General features: G+C 41.3%; 1 protein-coding gene across 1 annotated transcript in view; it reads left to right on the top strand.

Annotated features, from left to right (window-relative positions):
• LOC126109417 (intermembrane lipid transfer protein Vps13) overlaps positions 1-24,250 on the top strand; it is a 443,304-nt gene that overhangs the window by 234,975 nt on the left and 184,079 nt on the right. Inside the window, exons 35-37 of the mRNA XM_049914452.1 lie at positions 9,390-9,494; positions 12,527-12,706; positions 15,538-15,744. Coding sequence (XP_049770409.1) covers positions 9,390-9,494; positions 12,527-12,706; positions 15,538-15,744 — 492 coding nt within the window. The remainder of the gene's footprint in view (positions 1-9,389; positions 9,495-12,526; positions 12,707-15,537; positions 15,745-24,250) is intronic.

Here is a 24,250-nt window from a genome sequence, read left to right as displayed (position 1 = left end):
GAAGATTAGTTTGAGTTCTGCAGAAATGTAGGAACATGCAAGGCTATACTGACCACGAAACTTATCTTAGAAAATAGACTGAAGAAAAGTAAACGTACATTTATAGCACTTACCGATTCAGAGAGAACTTTTGACAGAGGTGGCAAAAATACAAACACTGAAATTCTGGAAGTAGCAGAAATAAAGAACGGGGAGGGAAAGATTTTTTTACAACTTGTACAAAAACCAGACGGCAGATGTAAGAGTTGAGGAACAGGAGATGGAAGCAGTGGTCGAGAAAGGGGTAGAGCTAAAAACTTCAAGGTTTGCCGATGACATTGTGTCTCGAGAAGAGATTACACGATGGACATCAACAAAAGTAAAACGAGGCTAATGGAATATAGTAGAGTTAAACAGGTAGGAGGGAATTGGAGTAGGAAATGACACACTAAAAGCACTCGATAAGTTTTGTTGTGTGGGCAGTGAAAATAACAAATGATGGCCAAAGTAGATAGGATATAAAATGTAGACTGGCAATAGCAAGAAAAGAATTTCTGAAAAAGAGGAATTTGTCCGTATCTAGTACTAGCGAACTTCACAATTCTTCACAATTGCTAAATATGTTTGGGAATTGAATATACAACCTAAACTTCTTCCCCCTTTCTGTCTGCCCGATTCCTCCTCCCTCCACTCTCTGTCCATCTGCCCCCTCCTCCTGTCTACCTTTATTTTCTCCTCTCTTCACATCCGACCCCCCCCCCACCCCCCTGCTCCACCGTCCTTCTACCCCTCTTTCTTACCATGAGTTATATTTCAAATGAAACCCTGATTGGAAATTTGAAATTGAAGTTGCTTAAAATGAATGCATAGATCAGTTAGTATAAAAGTTACGAGAGATATCTCTTGAGCCCCTGGATCTGTGAGGGAAATAGCTTCAGTGCCAGTTTCACATATATTTAATCTGTGAATGCGTAGGATTACAAAGTTTTGGGTGATTTAGATTTTTAGTAATTCGACAGTGTAGGAAAGGACAGATTGCTACTTACCATAAAGAAGACACATCAAGTTGCAGAAAGGCACAATTAAGACACTGACATGTAGCTTTCAGACACAGCCTTTGTCAGTAAAGACAAGTGCATGCGCGTGCTGTCTGGTGGAGTATGCAGGGACCGGACTATTACAGGTGCAGTGTCAGGAGGTTGTGGGGCAGGGAGGTGGGGAAAAAAGGAACAAAAAATGAGGGGAGTTGGGAAATATTGGTGGATGCACTGGAGAGGACTGCAAATAAACTGAGTGGGTGATAAGAATGGGAAGGAGACAATAGGATGTAGGAGGTGGAAAATGACGGGTGGAGGGAGTGGGGCAGTATGTTACCGTAGGTCGAGGCCGGGATAGTTATGGAAGCGGAGAATGTGTTGTAAGTATAACTCCCATCTGTGCAGTTCAGAAAAGCTGGTGGTGGATGGAAGGATCCAGATGGCTCGGATAGTGAAGCAGCAATTGAAATAAAGTGTGTTACGTTCAGCTGCATGTTGTGCCACAGGGTTTTCTATTTTGGTCTTGGCCCCAGTTTGGTGGCTGTTCATCCTGGTGGACGGTTGGTTGGTAGTCATACCAATGTAAAAATCTGTGCAGTGATAGCAGCAGAGGTGGTAAAAGACATGGCTGTTATCAAAGGTGGCCCAGCCCCTGATGGGGTAGGATAAACCTGTGATCAGACTGCTATAGGAAGTGTTGGGTGAGAGGATTGGGCAGATTTTGCACCTGGGTCTTCCACAGGGATACGAACCTTGTGGCAAGGGGTTGGGATTGGGAGTTGCACAGGGATGGACTAGGATGTTGTGGAAGTTGGGTGGGTGATATAATACTACTGTAGGAGGAGTGGGAAGTGTCTCGGTAGGTTGTCCCTCATTTCAGAGCGTGATGATAGGTGACAAGGGATGTGGTTCAGTTGTTCTGCCGGTGGTGGTACTGGGTGACGAATGGGACACTCCTTTGTGGCTGGTTTTTGGGGTCGGTGGGACTATCTGTTTGCTGATTAGGTCTGGGGGATAGTGCCTGTCTGTGGCAGCCTTGGTGAGACCCTCAGCATACTTAGCAGTGTTGTTTTTTTCACTGCAGATATGCCATGCCTGGGTAGCCAGACTGTATGGGAGAGATTTTTTGTTGTGAAAGGGATGACAGCAGTCAAAATGCAGGTACTGTTGGTGGTTCGTGGATTTAATGTGGACAGAGGTGCGGAGGGAACCATCAGAGAAGGGGAGGTCAACGTCTAGGAAGGTGGGTTGAGGAGGATCACATGAAGGGAGAGAAAGTGGTGAGGTTGTGAAAGAATGAAGATAGGGTGTCTCGGTTCTGGGTCCAGATCAGGAAGATATCGTCTATGAACTTGAACCAGACTAGGGGTTTGGTGTTTTGGGAGGCTAAGACGGTCTCCTCTAGATGGCTAGTTAGCATAAGAGAGAGCCATGCGGGTGCCCATGGCTGTGCCACAGATTTATTTATATACCTTCCCTTCAAATGAGAAGATGTTGTGGGTTAGAATAAGGTTAGTAAGGTGTATGAGGAATGAGGTAGTGGGTTTGGAGTCTGAAAGACATTGGGGGAGGTAGTATTCAATAGTGGTAAGACCATTTGTATGAGAGATGTTGGTGTATAGGGAGGATCATATGCCTGAGGAAGATATAGGTGCAATACCTACCCATTCCACACACCCAGCCCTTCCTATTCTACTCCTGTCATAGGTTTATCCCACCCCAACAGGACCTGTGCCACCTTTGGGCGCAACCATATCATTTACTTGCTTTGCTGCAATCGTGGCACAGTTTTTTATATCGATATGACTACCAACCAGCTGTCCACCAGGATGAATGGCCACTGCCAAACTGTGGCCAAAAGCAAAGTAGACCACCCTGTGGCACAACATGCTGCTGGACACAACACACTTGATTTCAGTGGCTGCTTCACTACCCAAGCCATCTGGATCCTTCCATCCACCACCAGCTCTTTGAAGTGTGGAGATAGGAGTTATTCTCTCAACACATTCTCCACTCCTGTAATTTGCCGGCCTCAATCTATGGTAGTTAGGAAACTACTGCGAAAGCAAAGAGAGCTTCACTCCAAGTTTAAATGCAGCCAAAACCTCTCAGACAAACAGAAGCTAAACGATGTCAAAGTTAGCGTAAGGAGGGCTATGCGTGAAGCGTTCAGTGAATTCGAAAGTAAAATACTAGGTACTGACTTGACAGAAAATCCTAGGAAGTTCTGGTCTTACGTTAAATCAGTAATTGGCTCTAAACATCATGTCCAGACACTCCGGGATGATGATGGCATTGAAACAGAGGATGACAAGCGTAAAGCTGAAATACTAAACACCTTTTTCCAAAGCTGTTTCACAGAGGAAGACCGCACTGCAGTTCCTTCTCTAAATCCTCGCACCAACGAAAAAATGGCTGACATCAAAATAAGTGTCCAAGGAATAGAAAAGCAACTGGAATCACTCAACAGAGGAAAGTCCACTGGACCTGACGGGATACCAATTCGATTCTACACAGAGTACGCGAAAGAACTTGCCCCCCTTCTAACAGCCGTGTACCGCAAGTCTCTAGAGGAACGGAAGGTTCCAAATGATTGGAAAAGAGCACAGGTAGTCCCAGTCTTCAAGAAGGGTCGTCGAGCAGATGCGCAAAACTATAGACCTATATCTCTGACGTCGATCTGTTGTAGAATTTTAGAACATGTGTTTTGCTCGAGTATCATGTCATTTTTGGAAACTCAGAATCTACTATGTAGGAATCAACATGGATTCCGGAAACAGCGATCGTGTGAAACCCAACTCGCTTTATTTGTTCATGAGACCCAGAAAATATTAGATACAGGCTCCCAGGTAGAAGCTATTTTTCTTGACTTCCGGAAGGCATTCGATACAGTTCCGCACTGTCGCCTGATAAACAAAGTAAGAGCCTACGGAATATCAGACCAGCTGTGTGGCTGGATTGAAGAGTTTTTAGCAAACAGAACACAGCATGTTGTTATCAACGGAGAGACGTCTACAGACATTAAAGTAACCTCTGGCGTGCCACAGGGGAGTGTTATGGGACCATTGCTTTTCACAATATATATAAATGACCTAGTAGATAGTGTCGAAAGTTCCATGCGGCTTTTCGCGGATGATGCTGTAGTATACAGAGAAGTTGCAGCATTAGAAAATTGTAGCGAAATGCAGGAAGATCTGCAGCAGATAGGCACTTGGTGCAGGGAGTGGCAACTGACCCTTAACATAGACAAATGTAATGTATTGCGAATACATAGAAAGAAGGATCCTTTATTGTATGATTATATGATAGCGGAACAAACACTGGTAGCAGTTACTTCTGTAAAATATCTGGGAGTATGCGTGCGGAACGATTTGAAGTGGAATGATCATATAAAATTAATTGTTGGTAAGGCGGGTACCAGGTTGAGATTCATTGGGAGAGTCCTTAGAAAATGTAGTCCATCAACAAAGGAGGTGGCTTACAAAACACTCGTTCGACCTATACTTGAGTATTGCTCATCAGTGTGGTATCCGTACCAGATCGGGTTGACGGAGGAGATAGAGAAGATCCAAAGAAGAGCGGCGCGTTTCGTCACAGGGTTACTTGGTAACCGTGATAGCGTTACGGAGATGTTCAACAAACTCAAGTGGCAGACTCTGCAAGAGAGGCGCTCTGCATCGCGGTGTAGCTTGCTCGCCAGGTTTCGAGAGGGTGCGTTTCTGGATGAGGTATCGAATATATTGCTTCCCCCTACTTATACCTCCCGAGGAGATCACGAATGTAAAATTAGAGAGATTAGAGCGCGCACAGAGGCTTTCAGACAGTCGTTCTTCCCGCGAACCATACGCGACTGGAACAGGAAAGGGAGATAATGACAGTGGCACGTAAAGTGCCCTCCGCCACACACAGTTGGGTGGCTTGCGGAGTATAAATGTAGATGTATGGTAACTTAACTGTTCCCACACCCTCCACCCAACAGTTTCCACCCCCTATGTCCTATTGTCTCCACCCTATTCTTGTCTCCCACCCTGTTTATTTGCAGCCGTCTACCAACAAATCCACCTGTCTTTGCCTGCTCCTCTACTTTTTTGTTCCTTTTTTTCCCACCATCCTGCCCCACAACCTCCTGACACTGCACCTATTGGCAGTCTACTCCCTGCAGACTCAAATTGACAATGTTCATCCCTCTGCACCCATTCACAATTATGGCTTCTCCTTCACCACTCCTCCAGATTGCTGCTTGCATCCCACATGATGATGTGTTCTGCCACAAGATGCTGGAGTTGGCTGTGTGTGTGTGTGTGTGTGTGTGTGTGTGTGTGTGTGTGTGTGTGTGTGTGTGTGTGTGTGTGTGTCTGCGCACACGTTTTTCTCTCTCTCTCTCTCTCTCTCTCTCTACTGATGAAGGCTGTGACTCAAATCTATATTTGAGTGTCTTTTAATCATGCCTGTCTACACCGTGACGTGTCTTCTTTATGGTAAGTAGCAATACTACCTGGGGTTTCCATTATTTGATTAGCCTCTGTAGTAGCATTCTAATCATAAACAGATTAGCAGGAAAAACATCATCTGTGTTTTCTGTAAAACCAACAACGAGGAAGAAGATAAAACAGAATATTGTTGTTTATGTAGCTTTTGTTAAAAAAGTATAAAAGGAGAAAGAATAAATATGTGAGAAACAATTTAGCTAATGATTCACATTGCCCTCCTACTGTAGTTGAAACAGACTGGGACAGAGCAATTGAAAACACACATTTTCACAGCACAATAATTTCTTTCGTGCAGTTAGTTGTTAAATAAAAACTGTACATTGTTGTTTTAAAAAAAATGTGTTGCGTATACCCATCTGAATGTTTGCTAGAGTGCTGTGTAAAAATTTGAAGTCAATTGATGAAGAACATTACTAGATTTTTTGCTGACAACATTGCACCTTTCCATATTAAATATATTTATATACATTATATAACTACTAGCCTAGCCTATGGTCATCTAGATGTTCATTAGAGTATCTTCTAAAAGTTTGAGTCAAATCAGTCAAGAACTCTTAGAGATTTTGGTAACAACTTTTCTCCTTTGTATGTATACATAATTTTAAAATATGTAGTCCATGTCTGACCAAATGTTCATTAGAGTATCATGTAAAAATCTTAAGTACATTGGTCAAGTACTTTTCAAGATTTTTGGTAACAACATTAAACGATGACTTGTCTTCATTCAGTGGTATAGATAAATTTAAATGTTAGAAAGGCTTTCCTGAAGGTACTTTGCTGGAATGAAGCCTTGCATAGAAATGAAACGTGGATGGTAAACAGTTCAGACAAAAAGAGAATAGAAGCTTTTGAACTGTGGTGTATGGAAAAATCCTGAAGTGTATATTTTGTTGATTTACGCATCCAGACAGAAGGAAGTGTCTTCATCTCTAAAAAAAAAACACCAGCAAATGAGATCAAGTGACTAATGAAGATATATGGAATATAATTAGGGAAAAAAAGGGAGCTGTGACATCAGTTCACTAATAGAATGGATCAATTGAGAGAACTCATCCTGTGATTGATAGATTTTTCAGTTTGGCAATGGTGCGGGGAGGGTGGGAGTGTTTAGGGTCAAAACTGTAGGAGACCAAGGTTTGGCCATAGTAAGCAGGTTCAAGCGGCTGCAGGGTGTAGTAGTTATTTGGAGATGAAGAGGCCTGCACAAATTAGACTGCCAAGGAGAGCTGCATCAAACCAGTTCCTGGATAAACCACAACACCACCATTGCTTACTAGTTCCAAAATGTAGGCTGGTCAAACATTGGCACATGATCCACTGTATTTCAGTATTAGCACAGTGCCACAGTAAATAGAAAACTCTTGTTTTTTTTTGACACAACTTGACACATAAGCAACCAATGAGATATTTCGTAAGAGTGTTTGCCATCTTCTTGCTGCAGTGGAGCTACATCCAGTAACACTAGCATTATGCGGAAAACATGAATAGGTGAACATACGCATGCCTCACGTGAAGATAAGCCTGTAAAGCCATGGAAAGTGTATCTTAACATTTCATGAGTGACTGGTCACAGTTTTCAGTATACTTGTATGGAAAATGTAAGGAAATGTACGTGGTGCGATAACAAAGTTTGCTGATTTTTGGGGCAGCATGAATGGAGGCATGGTAAGCCAATTGGAGAGAGGGGGGAGGGGGGCGGGTCTGGTAGATGGTCTCAGTTGAAGCTGTGGATTGGCGGCAGGGGGGGAGAGTGCATCTGCAACAGTAGTGAGTGTGCAGTGACAGAAGAAGCAATGTGTGCTTGTCATAGAAACCAAATTTCCTAATGGTGGTCACTTTTTGCCACATATTAGACATGCTTCCCACCTAAGTCCTGTTCCTGGCTGGCCGTCAGTTCTTCCATGGTTTGCCACCTTCAAGGCAGCAGGAAATCTGCAGAGAAGAAAAATGTGGCTACCACTGTCTTTACGAACATGACAAAACATTGAAGCAGTAAGACGGTCATTATTGTGATCTGCTCATTGGTCAACAATAGAGATTTCAGCTGTGTTGTGTACATAGTTCCGTGTAGTCAGCGCGTACACAACTTTCCCGCCCCGCTAAGCACAACAGCGCAGGCGCAGCACTCGTCCGTCTCCGCACTAAGAGATGGCGCTGCCATAGAGACGGACCAAATTCTGCCTCCGCCAATCCGCGTATTAATATCTAACGCAGCCAATGAGATTGCTGCTAATGTAGAACCTTTTCTCCTCGCGGATCACACTCGCGCAGTGGTACATGAACGCGCAAGGTATTATAACGAGTGTACAGACCTCCGATTAGTCAATCTGCATTTGTCTGCAACAGTCTGTACGAGTTCTACATTTGTCTGTACCAGTCTATAGTCAAGATTCAATCTGCGCCCAATAAGATCACCATATTCCTGTACATAGCCATGAAGATAAATGTGTAGACACTTTTGTCAAGTATCAGAGATATATGTGACAATAAGATTAATGTTCCAATACCAAAGGAACTTCAGATTGTAAATTGTAAATAGCATCCAGAAACAAGTTAAGTAATTTTTATGCTTGTTATTATTTTAATAAATGTGTGTGATAATTAATCAAGTTCTGTTTAAATTTGGTCACCGCTAATCTGCTACTCTAAGCGTGCAAGTGGCATTTCTATCGTCTGACCTAATGGAAGAAGATAAACACGCCACAATAAGACCACGAGACATATTACTGACACTCGCCTACTTCGTTAGAGCGACAAGTCAAATAATCTGGTGGTGAGTGTACTGAAGGTCTTACAGTACACTCACCAAAAGCTGCCCTTTGACCATCTCCTGTGAGGTGAAGTCCTTGTGATGACCCTGTAGTTGTGGCACAAGAACTCGGTGAACACTATTTTCTGTTTGACAAATCTACATGCAGAGTTGTGGGAAAAGTTGTCTCAGCACTTGCTGGTGTTTTTTAGTGACGAAGCATACTGCCGTCTGTCTGGTTGTGTGAATAAACAAACTGTGTGCTAGTAGAGTGCTAATTATTCCAGAGAACTCCACAAAAGGCCTCTTCATCAAAATGTGGAAGAGCATACTCAGTGCAAACTCCAAAGGTTGTTGGGGGAACAATCTTGATGCACAGTCTTCCGTGGTCAGCACACTCTACTTCTATTACACTGGAATTTTTAAAATCTGTTGTCTATGTGAATTGTCCAGTGACTTTGACATTTGAACGAGAATATGCATGCAGAAATAGCCCACACACCCATCCTGTGCTTGCAAGAGTCAACTGGACTTTAGAAATCAGTATATTGACAAGAAGGGTGGTCATTTGCCATTTATTCTAATTAAAAAGTGTAATTTTAGATTAAAAATTATGAAAAACACAAAAATAATAAAAAAATGTATAAATATCTTTTGACCGTGTCTAATGAGCTTTCAAATTGGCAAGTTCCATTGCCACATCTGTAGTTAATCTCAAGAGATCACAATGACTGCCTTTGTCGACTCACAGCCAGACTTTTGCTTTTTGGCATGTAGTAGACATTGTGCTATGCTCCTTCATTCCAAAATCATTAATATAGAAGTAAAATATGTATTGTCAGTTTTCTGTTGTATTTCTGTCTGTGCTGTTCATTATTACATCACTTGTCATAGCCATGTTTTGCCAACTTCATCCCCTTCCTTGTTGTATCTGAGATTGTGCTCCCTAATTGAATTTGTATGTTAAAAACCTAGTCTTGTTTACTTCTTTCCTACCTTTTACTCTCGTGATAGTATTGTAAACAAACTCTTTGTATGGCTTCTCTGTTGAATGCTGATGTTCAAAAATTTCTCTTTAAAGGACACAGAATTCTGCAACTACACCTAACTATTAAAATTTGTGCAACATTTCAGGTGTCGATGAATGCGGTGGAGCCTGTGCAGACTCCAGCTTCCTCAGAGGATGTAGAGGAATTACCTTACCAACCTCCAGCCATGACAATAGATATTACTTCAAAGGTATGCATCAAATAGTTTGAGTTGTTTGGGTAAGGTAATACATGAGCAAGTGAACCCTTCAGTGATAGAGATATCACTGTGCTAGGAGTGTCTGATAGGTACCGACTCCATAAATGAGCTGGGTGGAAGGTGTAAAAAACCCGTGTTTTGGTGGTTACAGAATCAGAAAAGCCGTGCTAACATTATATTTTATTTGGGGGCAGACACGAACACACACCTAAGCCGACATCTCGACGGTGTGCGTCGACTGCACGCGGGGGAGCTCACCTCGGCAAAATACAATACACTGCAGTGCGCAGCAACGTCAGGTGGAAGTGTGTCAGATGGGAAGGTGGCCACAGTTTGAGAAGCAGTGTCGGTGCCCCGGTGAGCACGAGGCTACATCAGAAGTCCCACCCACAGTGTGTCGGTCAGCCTGCAGTTCACCATAGGTCAGGTGAGAGGTGTACCTACACAAAGACTGCAAACTGAGGATGTGTCAGAGATGCCCAGAAGTTGGTCATTGACAGCCTGGAGCAGGGTGTATATGACCCGGGAAATCCGGGAAAAACCTGGGAAACTTTTTCGGCTGGGAGAAAACTGGGAAAAACTTAGGAATTTTTCAGAATTCCGGGAATTTTTCATTGTTTCAGTTTTCAATTAGTTTTATGTAATTTTGACTGGTAAGAACTAATACTCTAGCAAAGAATGTTACTGTATCCTGCTACTGGAGAATAATACTGCAGCAATAAAACATAAACAAGACAGGAAAAAAAAACTTTAATTGCAAAGGAAATGTGCCATTTAAAAAAAAAAAGAAAAAAAAGAAAAACCACCATGCACGCACAAGCATCTGCAAACAGCAAAAATATGTCAATGGCCTTAGGGGAAAGACTATACAATACTTCTTAACAATAAACTGCTTTCTATGAGTGTGACATCCCAACTGTTTACATTAGATTCGTTTGAGCAGTTGCCAGTGGGCTCATGTGCATGCGTGGTTGACTTGCATACGAGCAGTACCCTCTGCCACTTCCGGCTACTTGAAGTGTGGCTGTTAGCTGTATTGGCAGTAGCCACAAGCAGCCAGATGCTAACAAGAAAAATTTTTCTGGCATGTTGTAGCTGCCAGATTTGTGCGGGCACAGAGTTGTAGTGGGGAGGGGGAAGGGTATGGGGGAGGGCTAGTCTCCAAATGACCCCTGTTTACGTTAAGTGATTTCGCTGTTTCCTCTTCGTTTACAGCTCCCGTGTCAAATGAAAACAAAATGGATTTCTGTGGCTGGGAGCTATCGAGTGAATTAAAATACATTCACATAATTATGGAAGGCAAAAATATAGTATTAGTTTCAGTTTTCTGATTTTATTTTATTTCCGTGTTTTTGGCAGTCGAGCATTAATCGCCTTGCAGAACAATGAAGTTACTTTTGTTAGTTTGCTAAAGAACTTTGGCTTTATTAATCTTTTCTACCGAGGCAATCAATTTATTTGAACAAAGTGTTTCATTCCACAGTATTAGCTACTTCCAACTGTTTGCTGAATTTCTAGTGCATGTTTTCATCTTCTGACATGTATGGCATTCTGCCATAATAAAGAACCAAACAGGAGATAGTACAGTACTGGTGCTCCAAGAAAATTTAAATCCCAAAAACCATGCTGAAAAGCTTAATATCAGATGGGGCCTACTTGATTGTGAATCTGGACAAGCCAGTGTGCACTTCACGATGAATTATGCACTTTAGTATGGTTTACAAAATTCTGATGCTCTTGGATTGTGTCGTGTTTCTTTCTCGATGCTTTAACATTTACCAAAACACACGTTTTGATATATGTGACCATTCACAAAATAAATTGGGTGTTACGACTCACGCTGTATAAGGAAAAAGTATATACAGGATGTCCTAGGAGAAATGGACAGTATTCAGGAATATGACAGGAGTGATCATTACAAGCAAAGTAGTCTAGTAAACATGGGCTCTGCACTTTTTTCAATATAAGAGATGTGTTTTACAGTAATGAACAAGTGCTCATAGCTGTTCAGGTATGCAATTCTGAGCCCACAGTTAGTACACTTTTTTGGTTTGAATGATTGTGTTATATACCTGAATATTGACCATTCCTCTTGGGATCCTCTGTATTTGGGAGGAACAACATGTTCAGTGGTGTTAATGCGCTGATATTGTAATTAAAAGGAACCACAAAAAAATAAAAAAATATAAAAATAAAAAAATAATGAAATGAAATCACACATTTCAAAGCACAGAATTTTTTTCTCACTTTTGGTTTTGACAGAGAACTTGTACATTGGTATTTTAAGCAGTATAGTAGCCTAGGTCCATGTTAATGTTCATTAAAGTAAAAAATTTGAAGTGAATCAGTCAAGAGCTTTTTGAGATTTTTGGATTCACTGCAATAACTTTTTATATCTGGTAACAATGTTAAGCATTGTATTGTCTTTATATAGCAATACAGATATCAAATATTGTCTTTATATAGCAATACAGATATCAAATAAGTGCGTTTGATTACAGAACTGCAAATGTCAAGCTGGATTTGTCAGGTCAACTATTTTGTGATCAGTCAATGTTCTAGTTAATTAATGGTAATTAAGAATAATTTTGATGAGATTAGTTACACGAGTCAAGTATTTTGAACGTCAGACTTGATCTGAGATACCTCAGTCGCTTCAAAAATTATTATCAAAAAAGAACAAATCTGCCATTCCTGTGAAGACAAATGATTCTGATGTGAAATAAATGTTAGTAATAGTGGATGTAACTTCTAACAAGGGGACCAAAATTAAAAATGTGGATCACACGAAAATTCTTGATAAAGCAAATATAAATAAAAAGTCTCATATGAAGAGACTGGTAATTATAAGCAGTTTTATGTTGTAGCTGAAAGTTGAATTACATCAGAACAAATGTTTACCCTGTGGAGATTGAGGTTGTAATGGACAAAGAGCCTTCAGCACGAAACAGTCGATTACACCTACTACATAAAGTATCTGCAGTCAGTCTCAGTGTGGAGAATTCGACAGAATCGTGTTTCAGGATAACCTGGAGCTGACTGTGAGCAAGACGTGCCTGGAGGTGTTCGGCAACCTGGGGAAGGCGTTCCAGTCGGCAGTGTCCGGCCAGCTGCCGCCGCGCCAGGAGCAGACGCCGCCCTTCATGGTGCGTAATGACACGGGGCTGACCGTCACGCTCATGTTGGAGGACGGCCCATTCCAGGTGCGTAATGCTGTCATACACGTGTTGCTGCTGCTGCTGCTGTTGCTGTTGTTGCCATCAGAATGAAGGCTGGTTTGATACACATCTCCACACTAGCCTGTTCTGTGCAAACCTCTTCATCTCTACCTCACTGCTGCAACCTGTATAACATTGAGCCTTCTCATTATATTCGAGACTTCGTCTTCCTCTACAAATTTTGCACTAAATTTCCTCTCTTCACCAATCAAACTATTTCTTGATCCATCAAAGACTATTCTATCAGTTGATCCCTTCTTTTAATCATGTTGCGCCAGAAATTTCTTTTATGTCCCATTTGAAGCAGTAACTTATCATTAGTTATTTAAATTACTAATCTAATTTCCAGCATTCCATTTCAGATCAGGCGTGATCGTGACCATTACAGATATTGACTGAAAAAACGAAGTGGTCCAGCCTCTCATATTCAGTGCATTAAAATTCTCAGTTTGTTTCTGAGGTTTATATCTGTCATTTGGTGGATTTACATCAAACTAATAAGGCGTGGCTCTGTCGTATATTCCTCTTATTGGATAACCTGTAACACTGTGTTTCAGTAACCTCCGACACTTTTTCAGGTAGTATCTGCATTACAACTGGATTCTAACTTTACATCGTCATTATCAGTGCACACGTGCGTGCAAGTGTGTGTGTGTGTGTGTGTGTGTGTGTGTGTGTGTGCTATACAGAGTGAATCGTCTGAAACTTGCACTGCAAATATTGTGGAAGTGAGAAGTGCTATTGATGTGTGGTTTTCACTGGATTTGTGATCGGGGTCTCATATTGTTAGCTAATAAACAGATTGTAATAATACTTAAAAAGTATATTTCTTTTTGCAGACAAACTTTTTTAAATGGAACAATGCTTGTTGACAGTAACAGACTAAAAATAGGGTACATTAGAATATCAGTTGCATTTGTTGCAGGTTGGAAAGTAGATTCATGAATTACAGAAGTATATAATATGGAGAGTACATCCAGCCTTTAAAGAAAAATACATACAGTATCTATAGCAAACCGACCGAGGAGAGATACCGACCTAGTCGATGACCGTGAGAGAGACTTGGACGAAGAAATACGTACGGAGCTTGTCGGTGCATCGGTACTATCGGTGCACTGCACAGACTGACCGCAGGTCTGGAAATGAGCTTACGTTACGGCTGTGATTGTGATCCTCGTGTGCATCACTGTCACGTGCATTCAAATTCCATTCACGTCTTTGCCGCTCGTGTCTAGTGTCGGAGTAGTGATGTTCAGAACGTGTTGCAAACTGAGATGGCTGCTGATTCGTATGCCAGTCTTCTGATAAACTGTAGCTGTCTGATCGTGACAGGAACCGCTTCATAGTGCGGCTCTGAAGCACGCTTCTCCCTGTTTTATCGTGTTGAGGATGACTATAGTATTGCTTGTACTGTGTCAGGCAAATAGCAGGCACAACCCCATAGAGCTTTAAGCAGGTCATCCTGTTGTTGTTGTTGTTGTTGTTTTCTTCAGTCCTGAGACTGGTTTGGTGCAGCTCTCCATGCTACTCTACCCTGTGCAAGCTTCTTCATCTCCCAGTACCTACTGCAACCTACATCCTTCTGAATCTGCTTGGTGTATTCATCTGTTGGTCTCCCCCTACGATTTTTACCCTCCATGCTGCCCTCCAATGCTAAATTTGTGATCCCTTGATGCCTCAGAACATGTCCTACCAACCGGTCCCTTCTTCTAGACAAGTTGTGCCACAACTCCTCTTCTCCCCAATCCTATTCAATACCTCCTCATTAGTTATGTGGTGTACCCATCTAATCTTCAGCTTTCTTCTGTAGCACCACATTTCGAAAGGTTCTATTCTCTTCTTGTCCAAACTATTTATCAAACATGTTTCACTTCCATACATGGCTACACTCCATACAAATACTTTCAGAAATGACTTCCTGACGCTTAAATCTATACTCGATGTTAACAAATTTCTCTTCTTCAGAAACACTTTCCTTGCCATTGCCAGTCTACATTTTATATCCTCTCTACTTCGACCATCGTCAGTTATTTTGCTCCCCAAATAGCAAAACTCCTTTACTACTTTAAGTGTCTCATTTCCTAATCTAATTCCCTCAGCATCACCTGACTTAATTCGATTACATTCCATTACCCTCGTTTTGCTTTTGTTGATGTTCGTCTTATATCCTCCTTTCAAGACACTGTCCATTCCGTTCAATCGTGGAGATGTGCAAAATGGTCTCCCCCACAAAAAAAAAAAAAAAACCCCCTCTCCTTCCACCAAACTGTTACTGAACAGAGTTTGAATGCAAGGGCTAAAATCTATCTCTTTCAACTGACCCTGACCCTTCATCTTCTAGATAGCTAAAAATTACATGGAGCTCCTCCTCCAGTAATTCTCTACCTCAGAAATACATTTGTCACTTCAGAACATCTGAGAAAATTAATTGTCATGGTGAAGATTGCCTGTCAAATGTGTCAGCTCTTTATTTATGCGTGCTCTCTCCACGTGACTGTTGTCATCTGGTTTGTCATCTCTCTTATAGCCTGAATCTGTATTTGTGTTTTAAATTACTCAGATACATCATATATCAGTCTTTATCAGACCGAACGAAATAGTCATGGGGACCTCTCGCGTGTGCCGGAGAAGTCTCTCACTTACACTTTCTTGTTGAAGTTAATGGCGGTTATTCTCAAAATAGTATATTAACATAAGTGCTCTGAGAACAGTGTATACAAGTTGTAGATTAGCTGTTGCTCCAGTTAGTTTTTTTATTCTGAGTGTGAGACAGATAAAAAAAAATGTCAGCACCCCTCACAGAGGTTTTATTTCAGGTGGTGGGGCAGCCCGGCCCCGACGGCTACCGACAAGCGATGCTCGAGTCGGGGGCGGTCGCGTGCCTCTGCCTACAGAGTGGGGAAGAGCCGACCACCCTCAGTGGGAAGCTGTGCCTGGTGCCCGTCGGCTCTGCGGCAGCGACGCCCGACCGCCAAGGCGGCGCGCCCTCCGCTCGCGACAGGATGCTCACCGTCAAAGTCAGAGTGAGTCTCTGAGCCCGTAGCGGCTCATTTCCGAGTATAACAAAAATTTCAGCTCGGTGTAATGAGTGGATAAATGTAACGTAATGCTTATAACAGTGTAAGTGGACCAGATAGTATATGATTACGAGATTAGTGCCAAACCTCTGGAGTGTGCCACATCGTGAAAGGTTTTTGGAGTAATCTGACAAATTATAGGCCAGTATCACTGATGTCGATTTGCAGTAGGATCTTGTAACCTGTACTGTGTTCGAACACTATGAATTACCTTGAAGAAAACACACTATTGACACGTAGCAAGGGAATCTCAAATTAATTCCCTATTTTTAGAAGGGTTTGCCACTATTCTTCAGAAGCTGGTTTTAACCGAACTGTGTACCTGTGGAGTATCATCTCAGTTGTGCAGCGTGATTTCCGATTTCTTTTCAGAGAGGTCACAGTGTAGTAACCGATGGAAAGTCGTAGATAAAACAGAAGTGATGACAGGTGTTCCCCAGGGAAGTGTTACAGACCTCTGCTGTTCCTAACCCGTATAAACAATTTAGAAGACAATCTGAGCAGCCCTGTTAGATTGTTTGCAGACGGTGTTGTTGTTTATCACCTAATAAAGTCATTAGAAGATCAAAACCAAATGCAAAATAACTTATTCACAATATCTGTGTGGTGTTGAAAGAGGCAATTCAATCTAAATAATGAAAGTGTGAGGTCATCCGCACGAGTACTAAAATGAATCCGTTAAAGTTCGGTTGCACGGTAAATCGCACAAATCTGAAGACTGTCAATTGAATTAAATACCTATTAATTAGAATTACGAACAACTTAAATTGGAATAATCACACAGGGTAATTTTGTAGGGAAGACAAAACAAAGACTGCATATTATTTGCAGAACACTTGGAAGATGCAACAGGTGCACTAAACAGACTGCCTACACTACAGTTGTCCATCCTCTGCTAGAAAACTGTTGTGCCATATGGGATCTGCATCAGATAGGATAGATGGAGGACAGAAAAACAGTAAGAAGAACGGCTGCTTGTTTTGTATTGTCGTGTACGCCAAATAGCGGAGACAGTGTCAGTGATATGGTAATGGAGTTGTGGTGGCAATCATTAAAACAAAGGCATTTTTTAATGGAGTGAAATTTGAATCGCCAACTTTCTTCTCCGAATATGAAAATATTTTATTGAAGCACACCTACATGGGGAGAAATGATGATAATAACAAAATAAGAGAAATCAAAGCTCTTGCACAGATATTGGAATCTTCATTTTTCACACTTGCCGATTGAAATTCTAACAGTGGAGAATTAGAGTGAAACTGGTTCACTGGAATTCTCTGCTGAGCACTTAAGTGTAAACAGCACACTAGTTGTGTAGATGTAGATGTAGATGTATTAGTAAAAAGTGATCTAAGTTGGATGATCACTTATAATGAGTATTACAGAAAGTGAAAGGAAGACTTAGATTTGTTGGAAGCACTCTGGGAAAGTGTGATACGTCTATAAGGGAAATTGCATGTGAGCCAGTAGATGACGAATTCTGGAATGTTGTTCCAGTGCTTGGAGTCCTTATCAAGCAGGGATGGGAACAGACGTCAAAGAAATTTGTAGATGCCCTACAAGGAACTTAACAGATTGACACATTCTGTAAGAAAGTGTAACAAATTCTGGGGGGAGTTAAATGGAAACCCTCCGAGGTATGACAATATTGTTGTTGTGTAACTCTCTTTTGGCAGATTTAGAGTAGTTGTGTTTGAAGAGGCCTCTGCCACCATTACGCTCTCCCTGTCGTGCATTTTGTGTAGTGATACTGAGAATAAGATGAGAGAGATTAGGGCATGAGCAGAGGGATGTAGGCAGTCTTTCTCTCTCACCCAATGTATGAATGAATGGAATAGGACAGAAAGGCTATAATATTGATACAGTGCATCCTTTGCTGTGCAATGTGCAATGCGCAATGCATTGCTGAGTATACATGTAGCTGCAGAGGTGGATAGACCGTAAGGTGGAGTATGACAAAAGCAACTGACAGCTCGTGCAAAATTGTACCAGTGTGCTACAATGAAGCAGGCTATAGCCATTTGACTTACAAGGATAGTAACCGTAACTAAACTGAATATACCGTATTTATTCGAATCTAAGACGCAATTTTTTCCCGGTTTTTGTAAACCAAAAAACCGCCTGTGGCTTAGAATCGAGTGCAAAGTAAATGGAAGTTCTGAAAAATGTTGGTAGGTGCCGCTACAACTAATTTCTGCCGTCGAATATATATATATATATAACGCTACACAGGCATGCTATGCAGGCACAAAGATAAATACTGGCACCAAAACCTCTGAGTCAGTAAATAAATTAAAAAAAAGGTGGAAGACGAACTTTTTTCTCCGCCCCGAGTTTCAACCACTGCATTTTCATACATTATCCAACGAAGTAAATACAAATTCCGTATTGTTCATCTTTGAATGTAGTGGCATTTTGTTGTACTACGAAAATCCGACTGGCGAGACTGCTTGGGATGTTTGTCAATATGGCCAACTCTACATTCTGAATTTTTTCCTACCTGTGGGTAGACGCGGTTGTTAATAGGAACTTTTATGAATTGTGAATCACATGCCATATTCTCTTCACCATAAGAATAATACGAATATAAACATTTTGCCATGTATTCTTTTGTGTTTGCTGCTATCTCATTTAAATCCTGTCTACCTTATAAACTATGAAACTCGAGTGAGACAACAGCAAACGCGAAACAATATACGTATCACGTCATGTTTATATTCATATTATTCTTATGCCTAAAAGTGATGAAGCAGGGCAACTGACTAGATTTTTAAATCTAAGATGACTAATTTCTGTGCAGAATGTAATGTACTAAAGAGGCGTCTGCAAAGATTTTCGCCAAACTCTCGTTCAGAACATATTCTATCATACACAGTCTACTATTTGGTTCTTGTTGATCATTATCAAAGAAAGCAGCAGTGTAAGTAACAACAAATAGCAGTCTCTTGCCCTTGTTTCGCTAATGAGATGATTCCTCTCTCTCTCTCTCTCTCTTTCTCTCTCTCTCTCTCTCTCTCTCTCTCTCTCTTTTTTTAAGTGTGGTAGCGTGCACAAAAGCAAGCCATGCCGCGAGCGGCGACAAGCCATAAACACTCATCATCTGAATGTTACAAACAATGCATGACACAGTACAGTAATGCATTTTGAGATTAGAGTGACGAAAACACCTATAACAAAGAGAATGGCACTTATCAGATCAAAGAAAAAAAGCAATCAATTCAAACCAGATGAAGCACGTGAAAAAGGGAGGGTACCCGTATAAATACGGACGGAGCACCTGACGCATAGCAATGGCTACCTGGTAAAGCTGAACTGCTAAGCTTACGACTCGAACCAAACTACTGTAGCTGTATCGTCATTCATTCGACCTAAATTGTCTCATATTTGAATGGACCAACTTTGTTTTGATTTGGAGGTGCGGCCTAAAAAACTTGTCTCTCCCCTTGAATTTAGAGTCTCAAATTTCAGGTGTGGCTTAGATTCGGGAAAATTTTTTTTCCTCGATTTCGAGTCTCATTTTTCAGGTGCAGCTTAGATTTGAGTGCGGCTTAGATTCGAGTAAATACGGTATTAATTTTACTTATATATACTGAGCTGTTTAAATCTATTGAAATTTATAATCAATAACTTAACAATATGAGGAATAAAATAAAATGGAGGAGGAGGGGGGATGGTGGTGGTAGCAGCAGAAATCAAATCAGAGTCAATGAATTGGCAGTCAGTGTGCTTGACCACTGGACTCGTACATGAACCACTCTCTCATATTCTACATGTAAATCTTCAGGAAGCTTGAGCCGTATTGATATCTTTATGCATCCCATCGCATTGACAGTCTCGCAGCTGCAGATGGGTTACTTTCATATCTCGGTGAGTAAAAACAATTGGAGTATTTATCAGATAACATTCATGCCACTTTGCCAGGTAATAACATTTAAAAAAAAAAAAAAATGTTGTTTCAATATCGTTAACTGCTTACTAAATATGACAGCTGTTATGATCACATGATTCCCGATGTGCAGGAACGGAAATGGGCATGTCACGTGCCACAATCTGCTAGATATAAAAACCAGCAACTCGAGAACGAAAGAAGATATTGTTGTGCCTTTAATTTTAAATAAATCTCTGATATCTTATCGACATTTCATGCATGGCAACATATGGGCTAAAATCAGCCATACACAAAGTTTATGCAATGCATTTTTGCCTCTGCAAACTTTTAATTCCATGCAGTGGTTAACTTAATTTGTTGATGGACAGTAACTATGACAAATAATGAAATGTAATTCAGTCCTTTATTGAGCTGAGATGTGCAAAAATGAAATTTTTTTCATTGAATAGCTTTATTAAAATCAGAATTAACATTCCATACTAGATTTTCCATTGTTTGTTGTCTTCTGAAAACCAAATGATAAGTATTTGATAGCAGCCAGAATGTTGTCTTACAACACAGGTAGCAACATTAGGTAAGCTGCACAACAACAAAGTCACTTTCAGCACGGAATGTAGAGAACGTGTCTGTAGCAGTCAAAAACTTATAAAGCAGTCAGACATTGCGAGGAATAAAATTAGATGGAAAACAAGAATCGAACCTGATGGAGCAAATTGCAAGTCAGTGCTCTCCACTACTGAGCTACGGCAACTTCTCCTCTAAAATCCCTCGTACTGTACGCTTCCACAATACTTCATGTATAGTGCTCAAAGAAAAATGCTGACCTGGTGCTGTGGGCAACATAACACACCCAATGCCCACAGGGGTGACACCACATAAGGGCATGCACAGTGGGAAACAGAAGGCTACAGCCCTCATCTGGGCCAATCGTAGCACAGTGGAGCATCATTTCAGCACTAGGCATCGGCTTCTAGTTATCGCAGAGAGAGCACTATAAAACACGGTTTCTTCCATTTTACTTGGATACCGACACACATTCGAAGAAAACGGGCACGATTGTAGTGAGTTTTCCGGCTCACATTCTAAGAGAAACGGCATAAATTTTAGCACAATATTTATAGTGTGCTGTAGCACAGTAGCACATGGACACCACTTACATGTCACACTATGTGACACATTGTCAGTATTAGGAATATGCTGTGAATTCATAGATAGAAGTTGCTGAGACAATACTTTTGTTTGCGAAGGTATATAGAAATTTCTTGCACTGCTGTTGCTCAGAATGTAAAATGTATCTGGAATATAATACAATTACATTTTTTTCTGGTGTTCCTGTTGGTGTAGCAGATTTGTGTGGGGTCAGGTCCTACGCACGGGCCTCTAGCTTTTCAGCACTGTGTAACTTACAAATGTCGGGCAATAGGGCAAATCCCGAATCATTGCTGCGAGGAAGTAGCACACCTGCTGAGACACTGGCTACAGTTGCAGACTAGAGAAAACAGTCTGGCGGGACAAAGTAAGCTGCAGACTAGCTGCCCCCACATGTAATGTCTTTTTCAGGTGCAGTTCTGATCTTTCGCATGGGGGAGTTGCAAGAGGGTCAGCTGCACTGACCCACTGTTGTCAAAGGACACAAGAGAAGGAAGTCACACTGGAGGGTGTGACTTAAAACTGATGGGAAGATAATGACAGTTAATAGCTATCACTAGTAGAGATTGTGACGGCTGTGCTCATCAGGACAACACGAAGATGACGACAGTGGCAATTTCTAACAGGCACCTCGTTAACTGCGACAATAGAAGCTTTCTTATCAGATATGAAAAAGAATAAATTTTAAGGTTAATTTAGATTTTAAGCAGCTAACAAAAGCCCTCTTGCATTGTTTTTCCTGACTTTGATTGCAAGTTGTCTGCAGAATTGAACAGTTGGATACAAACAGTAATGTATTATTCAGATATACCTATCTTCATTGTAATACATCTGCTGCTCTTGTTGCTTGTGGGATGACTAGTATATCTGAAAATTTCCAGTACTAGTTAATTTCAGTACTAGTTAATAAGTCCCTCCATTATATAAGAACAAAATTGATCAGTTCATAATTATGTAGAACACCTTTTTATATATATACGAACAATGCAGGAAAATACAGATTGCTACATACAGTAAAGAAGACAAATTAAGTTTGCAGACAGGCACAATTAAGACACTTACGCGAGTTTTCAGCCACAGCCTTCATCGGTAAAGAAAGACGCGCACCATTTGCGCACACAAGCAAGCACACAACGACCAACTCCAGCATCTCGGACTGGAATGCAACTGTCATGTGGGATGTAAGTAGCAATCTGGAGGAGGCAGGGAAGAGAGACGAACACTGTCTGGTGGGAATGTGCAGGGGCTAGAATGCCAACAGGCGCAGCGTCGAGAGGGTATCAGACACAGAGGGGAAAAAAGGAGCAAAAGAGGAGAGGAGTGGGGAAAGACGGGCAGATGCGTTGGCAGAGGGCTGCAAATGAACAGGTTGGGAGATGAGAATGGGGAGGAGATGATTGGACAGAGGTGGAAACTGTTGGGCGGAGGGCACGAGGACAGTATGTTACCTTAGCTCGAGGCCAGGATAATTACGGGAGCGGAGAATGTGTCGTAAAGATAACCCCCGTCTGCACATTTCAGAAAAGCTGGTGGTGGATGGAAGGATCCAGATGGCTCAGGTAGTGAAGCAGCCATTGAACTCGAGTGTGTTACATTCAGCTGCATGTTGTGCCACAGAGAGGTCTACTTTGCTCTCGGCCACAGTTTCGTGGTGGCCATTCCTCGTGTTTATAGACTGAAGTGGAAAGTGCAAATTTGTACAGAGGCCAGAAATCGAACCTGGGTCTCCTGCTTACTAGTCACGTGCATTGGCTGTTGAGCCACAGTGGCACAGCAGTTCGTACAACTGCACGGATCACCCTGGCACGTCTCCATCCTTGATCCACATTCTCACTGCCACCACAGCTTCTTTAAATTACCCTGAACAAACAAACAGAAAAACTGTGTCATTCCATTTGTGTAAGTACGTGCTTCTGGGTTTTAGGCTGGATCCACCATTTACGTTCATTGCTGAGGTGCTGTTCCAGAACGTGGAGAGCCTTGGCAATTCTTTTCCTGTGTAAGGGGAAATTTGAGGTAGACTGGGGCTGTAGTGAGAATTTGGATCGAGGAGGGAGGTGTGCCAGGGTAATCGGTGCAGTTGTGTGAACTGCTGTATCGAGTTGGTTAGCGGCCTCGGTGTTAGCCTCAGTACAAATTTTCACTCGTCACATAAAATCGTATCTGTATGAGACCAGAAAAGTCTTTGAAGTTGTCATTTTATTTAGAATATGGTGGGCTTTCATCTGCATATCACACGTGTTGTACTTCCAAAACCTGACTGGACATTGCAAAAACAGGATTTTACAAGATGGTACTCACTGGTAATTTTGTGTCATACATAATATTATTTTTTCATACAAATTTCTTGCAATGAGAAATGATTTTTTAGAAGTGTTGTTATTAAATAAATGCTAATGTATTTTCATTCAAGTAATTTTAATATAAATCACAGAAAAATTGGACAACTGCACAGAGAAAACCTGAGTAATCATAGTGTTGTTTTGATTTGTGTGGCTCTAGTGACAACATTTTAATGTCAAAATTATGAAATTCGTCAAATTGTAGTCATATTCTATACCTACTTCAACACTGACATACACTCTCCACAAGCCACTGTACAGTGCATGGCAGAAGCTATTTTGTATCATTGCTATCTGTTTCCTTTCCTGCTCCCTTGAAAATAGAGTGAGGGAAAGACAGCTGTCTATATGCCTTCATACGAGCCCTAATTTCTCTCGTCTTCATAGTCCTTATGTGAAATGTGCATTGGCAGCAGTAAATTGTTGTGTAGTAAACTTCAGATGTCAACACTCTAAATTTTCTCAATAGTGCTTCATAAAAATAATGTCCTCTTCCCTCCAGGGATTCTCATTTGATTTCAGAAAGCATCTCTGTAATACTCGTGTGTTTGATCCAACCTACTGGTAACAAATCTAGTGGCTTGCATCTGCACTGCTTCGATGTCTTCCTTGAATCTAACGTGGTGGTGGTCCTATAAACTCGAGCAGTACTCGAGAATGAGTCACACTACTGTTCTCTACACTGTCTCTCTTATATGTGAGCTACACTCTCCTACAGTTCTCCCAATAAACTGAAGTAAACCATTTGCCTTCCCAACTACCACCCTTTCATGCTTGTTCCATTGTATATTGCTTTGCAACATTATGCTTAGATATTCAATTGATGTGACTGTGTCAATTGGTACACTACCAGTGCTGTATTCATATTAGTTTGTTTTTCTTACTCATCTGCATTAACTTACATTATTCTACATGTACAGCAAGCTGCCACTCCTTCAAACCAAATAGAATTTTTGTTTGGGCCACATTGCATTCAACAACGGCATTTTGCCAACCTTGACATACACCTTAGTGTCATCAGCAAACAGCTGCAGATTACTGCTCTCACTGCCTGTCATATCATTTATATATG

The sequence above is a fragment of the Schistocerca cancellata genome, chromosome 12, assembly GCF_023864275.1.
Source record: "Schistocerca cancellata isolate TAMUIC-IGC-003103 chromosome 12, iqSchCanc2.1, whole genome shotgun sequence".
In the NCBI taxonomy this organism is placed as follows: domain Eukaryota; kingdom Metazoa; phylum Arthropoda; class Insecta; order Orthoptera; family Acrididae; genus Schistocerca; species Schistocerca cancellata.
The sequence above is the reverse complement of the archived record's forward strand: the minus strand, read 5'-3'. Positions and strand labels throughout refer to the sequence as shown.